The sequence below is a fragment of the Vombatus ursinus genome, unplaced genomic scaffold, assembly GCF_900497805.2.
Source record: "Vombatus ursinus unplaced genomic scaffold, bare-nosed wombat genome assembly UNPS02009173.1, whole genome shotgun sequence".
Lineage (NCBI taxonomy): Eukaryota > Metazoa > Chordata > Mammalia > Diprotodontia > Vombatidae > Vombatus > Vombatus ursinus.
In genome coordinates, this window is record NW_020948951.1 from 4,766,432 (window position 1) to 4,771,096 (window position 4,665).

At 46.9% G+C, this 4,665-nt stretch overlaps 1 protein-coding gene across 1 annotated transcript in view; it reads left to right on the forward strand.

Annotated features, from left to right (window-relative positions):
• The window catches only part of FUT6 (fucosyltransferase 6), a 71,313-nt gene extending 68,082 nt beyond the window's left edge, over positions 1 to 3,231 (forward strand). The window contains exons 3-4 of the mRNA XM_027851291.1: positions 732 to 1,041; positions 2,136 to 3,231. Of these exons, the coding sequence (XP_027707092.1) occupies positions 732 to 1,041; positions 2,136 to 3,231 (1,406 nt within the window). The remainder of the gene's footprint in view (positions 1 to 731; positions 1,042 to 2,135) is intronic.
• The last annotated feature ends 1,434 nt before the right edge of the window (positions 3,232 to 4,665 follow it).

A 4,665-nucleotide genomic window follows, 5' to 3' on the forward strand; every position in this document is an offset into this window, starting at 1 on the left:
ATCTATCTATCTATCTATCTATCTATCTATCTATCTATCTATCTATCCATCCATCTCTCACCCCATTAAACTGTGAGCTTTTTGAGAACTAGGACTATCTTTTGCTTTTCTTTGTATCCCTAGGACTGAAGACTATGCCTGGCACATAACAGGTGCTTAATAAATGCTTATTGACTGACTGACTGAATATTATACTCTTAGAACTTTATACTCATAGATTTTTATGGATGCTCAGAACCTTAAACTCTCAAGACTCTCAGAATCTTAGACCCTTGGACTCTTATGGACTCTCAGAACCTCAGACTCTTTGAACCACAGACAACTCTCAGAACCTCATACCCTCAGAACCTCAGACTCTCACAGACTCTCAGAACCTCACACTCTCATGGACTCTCAGAATCTTGGAACCTCAGACTCTCATTAGATTCTCAGAACCTCAGACTCTCATGGACTCTTAGAATCTTAGAACCTTAGACTCTCATTAGACTCTCAGAACCTCACACTCTCACAAATTCTCAGAACCTCACACTCTCATGGACTCTCAGAATCTTGGAACCTCAGACTCTCATTAGATTCTCAGAACCTCAGACTCTCATGGACTGTTAGAATCTTAGAACCTTAAACTCTCAAGACTCTCAGAATCTTAGACCCTTGGACTCTTATGGACTCTCAGAACCTCAGATTCCCATAAACTCTCAGAACCTCAGACTCTCAGAACCTCATACCCTCAGAACCTCAGACTCTCACAGACTCTCAGAACCTTAGACCCTTAGACTCTCGGGGATTCTCGGAATCTCAGAGCCTCTGGATTTTCATAAAAGTCTCCGAGTCTCAGTCTCAGGAGCCCAGGATGGGGGAGGGGGAAGGGTGCAGACCGAGACCAGGCAGCCAATCAGGAGGGCGAGGAGGAGGAGGGTGGGGCTTGGCCCTTCCCTACTTCCTGTCTGGCAGGAAGTCCTCCCCGCACAGCGCAAGCCTCGGGATCGTTGGGCACATGTCTGACGGAGAGTTGCTCGAGGGGCAGGTCCTGGCCCCTCAGAGGTAGGGCCTCTTTTTAGGATATGGGGGAGGGAGGAGAGGGGCCTGGGTGGCCGGTGGGAGGGGGCAGCCTTTAAAGCCTGTGGGACTTTGGGGGCACCGGGGACACCTGGGTTGTGAGGGGCTGGGATGGCTGGGATGAGGATCCTCATAGCCCCGCTGTCGTCAGCCCTGCTCACTCCACTAATTTTTAAAAATATTTTTAATATATTTATATATATATTTTAATATATTATATATAGTAAATAAATAAAATATATTTATATATTTTAATATATAAATATAAAAATATATTTAAAATATATATAATATTTTACTTTCCCCCACTTACATGCTAAAACAATTTTTAAACTTTTTTTTAAGTTTTAAGTTCTAAATTCTACCCTTTCCTTCCTCCTTCCCCTCCCCCCTCTCTGAGATGGTAAGCAATCAGAACTGGGTTATACGTGTGCAATCATGTAAGATTCCGTATCAGTCATTTGCTCAGACCACTTCTGTAGCAAGGAGGTAAGTCCTGGGCATGGCAAACAATCCGCCAAGTGACCAGAGGAGGATGGCCTGCCATCTGTGGGTAGGCTGGAGGAGACTAGGCCACATGTGGCCTCGAAGCAGCGGGTTCCCCACCCCTGTACTAGACCTATTTGGCTTGGCTCTAGAGGGAGAACTTGGAGCTAGGGGTGGGAGGTACCTAGAGGCAGATTTAGGCTTAAGAAAAGAAACGTGAAGTTAAAGTTATACAAAAGTGGAATGAACCCCGCCTCGTAAGGTAATGAATTTCCCAATCACTAGAGATCTCCAAGTGGGGACTGAACAGTCACTTTTTCCGTAATGTTATAGAGGGTATTCTCAGTTGGGTAGGGATTGGACTGAGTGGCCTCAGAGGTCCATTACAGCTGTGAGATTTTGTGAGGTGATGGATGGAGGGAGATGAGAGACAGAGGGTGGGGGATAGGGAACTGGAAGGAAATATGAAGTAGGGGAAGAAGAGAAAATGGGAGAAAAGGGGAGGTAGAAGCAGGGGATGAGTAAGGACTAGGCAAATGCTCACTTTGTCACTGACTGGCTTAACAGCCCTATCCTTCCCCACTTTTCTCCAGTACCAGCTGCTTCATGAAGGCCCAGGCCACCTCATCTCTCAAGAAAAAATACTTCGATTCTCAGCTGTTCCTGTTTCTGCTTTTGCAATTATTGTTTACCCTGAGCCTTCTCTCATATTGGTACCTGTTACCTTGGTCTGTGCAGAAACCTTGCCTCCCTGTGCAGGTAGCACCATCTGTCACCCCTGTGCTCGTCATCCTGCTATGGACATGGCCTTTTAATCAGCAAGCGTCCTTTCAAGGACTCCGCTGCATGGGCCCCTGGATCAAGGAGGCGAACTGCCGAATCACATTGAACCGTACCTGGTATAAGACGGCCCATGCAGTCATCATCCACCACCCCGATGTGAGTACTAGGCCCTCCACGCAGCTGCCTTCTAAACCATGGCCAGCTGGCCAGCGATGGGTCTGGTTCAGCCTTGAGTCACCTAGCCATTTGAATAACCTGGCTGCTATGGATGGCCTCTTCAACTTGACCATGACCTACCACAGCGACTCAGACATCTTCACCCCTTATGGGTGGCTCAAACCACAGCAGGAAAACATTTCCTTAACTAGACCTCCCTATCCCAAAACCAAGCTGGTGGCCTGGGTGGTGAGTAATTGGAAGGAAGACTCCACACGGGTAATATATTTCCGAAAGCTACAGCCCTATCTGTCCGTGGATATCTATGGGAAACATCACATGCCATTACCAACCAAAATCCAGCAGTCTGTTTTATCTAAGTACAAGTTCTGCTTGGCTTTTGAGAACTCTGTGCACAAAGACTACATCACAGAGAGGCTTTGGCACAATGCCTTGGCAGCCTGGGCTGTCCCCATAGTGTATGGGCCACCAAGGTACAGCTATGAGTGCTTCCTGCCATCTGACGCCTTTATCCATGTGAGTGACTTTAGGAGCCCCAAGGAACTAGCCATCTATCTAATGAAGCTGAATAAGGATGAGAAGCGTTACCTAGCATACTTCCAGTGGCGGAAGCACCTGGAGGTGGTAACCAGGTCTGGCTGGTACCAGGAATTCTGTAAGGCTTGCCAGATTCTACAGGAGCCACCCACCTACCGCACTCTGCCGATGCTGTCCAAATGGTTCTCCTGAGGTGAATCCCTCCCCATCCATAGCCCTTGGGTCTTCTAGTGGCAGTGAATTAGTTGGATGTTCTAAAGGGGGGGGGGTGTTGCCTTGCTAGCAGCCTTTTCTCCTACTGGATATCTTTAGCGATATCTCTCACTAGCGACATCCTTTTGTGATGTCCTTCCACTGGTGATGTTGGGTCACATTCCGCACTGGTGACCATGACAGTGTTGTCTCCCACTTGTGACCTTCAGTGGCATGTCTCAGTAGTGACCTTTGGTGATCTTTCCATCTGATGACATCTCTTACTAATGACCTTTGGCAATGTCTCCCTCTGATGACCTGTGGTTATATCCAGTGACCTGAGATTTTCCCACCCATGACTTGCAGAGACATCAAAAGTAACCTCTGCTGATGTTTCCCACTAGTGACCTTGCCCACTGGTAACCCCAAGGGAGCGATACGGATTTTCAGTAACATCCACTATTGGTCAGCCGTCTGCTGGTGACTTTTAAAGACATCCCCTACAATAATCTTTGTTGACCCTTCCCCTAGCATCCTGATATTCTCTCTGATATCCTGGGGACACAGTTCCTGACTTCCCTTTTGTGATCCTGATACTGAGCAAGAGCTCAATAAATGTTTGTTGATGAGGATACAGATGAGGGTGGTAAGAGTCAGGCCCAGGGAGGATCCCCAGGGTTATCTGGGCAGGTTGATGAGAGGAGCTGATTATGCAGGTCTTGCTCTGTCTGCTTCTTGGGATGAGGTCCCAGAAAAGCCAGTAAATAGGACATGTCTTAGAACACAAAATGTGCCATTGGAATGACCTTAGAGACTATCTAATCAAATCAACCTTCCCCCCCCACATACACACACACAGCCTGCCCATGTAAACACAGGAAAATTGAGACCTAGAAAGGGGAAGGAGCTTAACAGAGGTACACTCAAGGGATCAAGGGCTGATCCTAGATTAGAACCCAGTTCCCTGACTTCTAGCCTAGGCTTCTTCCCAAGGCACTCCCTCCCCCAATAAGGCCTTGATGATGCAAAGTCAAGCAGATACCCTAAATGTCAGAGTCAAGATGCAGAAAAGTTAGAGCAGTGGTGGAAAACTCAGACAGAAAGAGATGCAGTCCCATATCAACTTTTGTTGTTGGTCAGTCATTCAGTCACGTCTGGCTCTTTGTGACCCCGTGCAGCATGCCAGGCCCTTCTATCCTCCACTATCTCTCAGAGTCTTTCCAAGTTCATGTTCATTGTTGACATGACAGTATCTATCCATCTCATCCTCTGTCATCCCCTTTTCTTTCTGCCTTTGATCTTTTCCAACATCAGGGTCTTCTCCAGTGAGTCCCATTTTTTCATTATGTGGTCAGAGTATTTAAGCTTCAGCTTCAGTATTTGACCTTCCAATGAATAGTCTGATTACATATATGTTGTATTGTGTTTTTATTT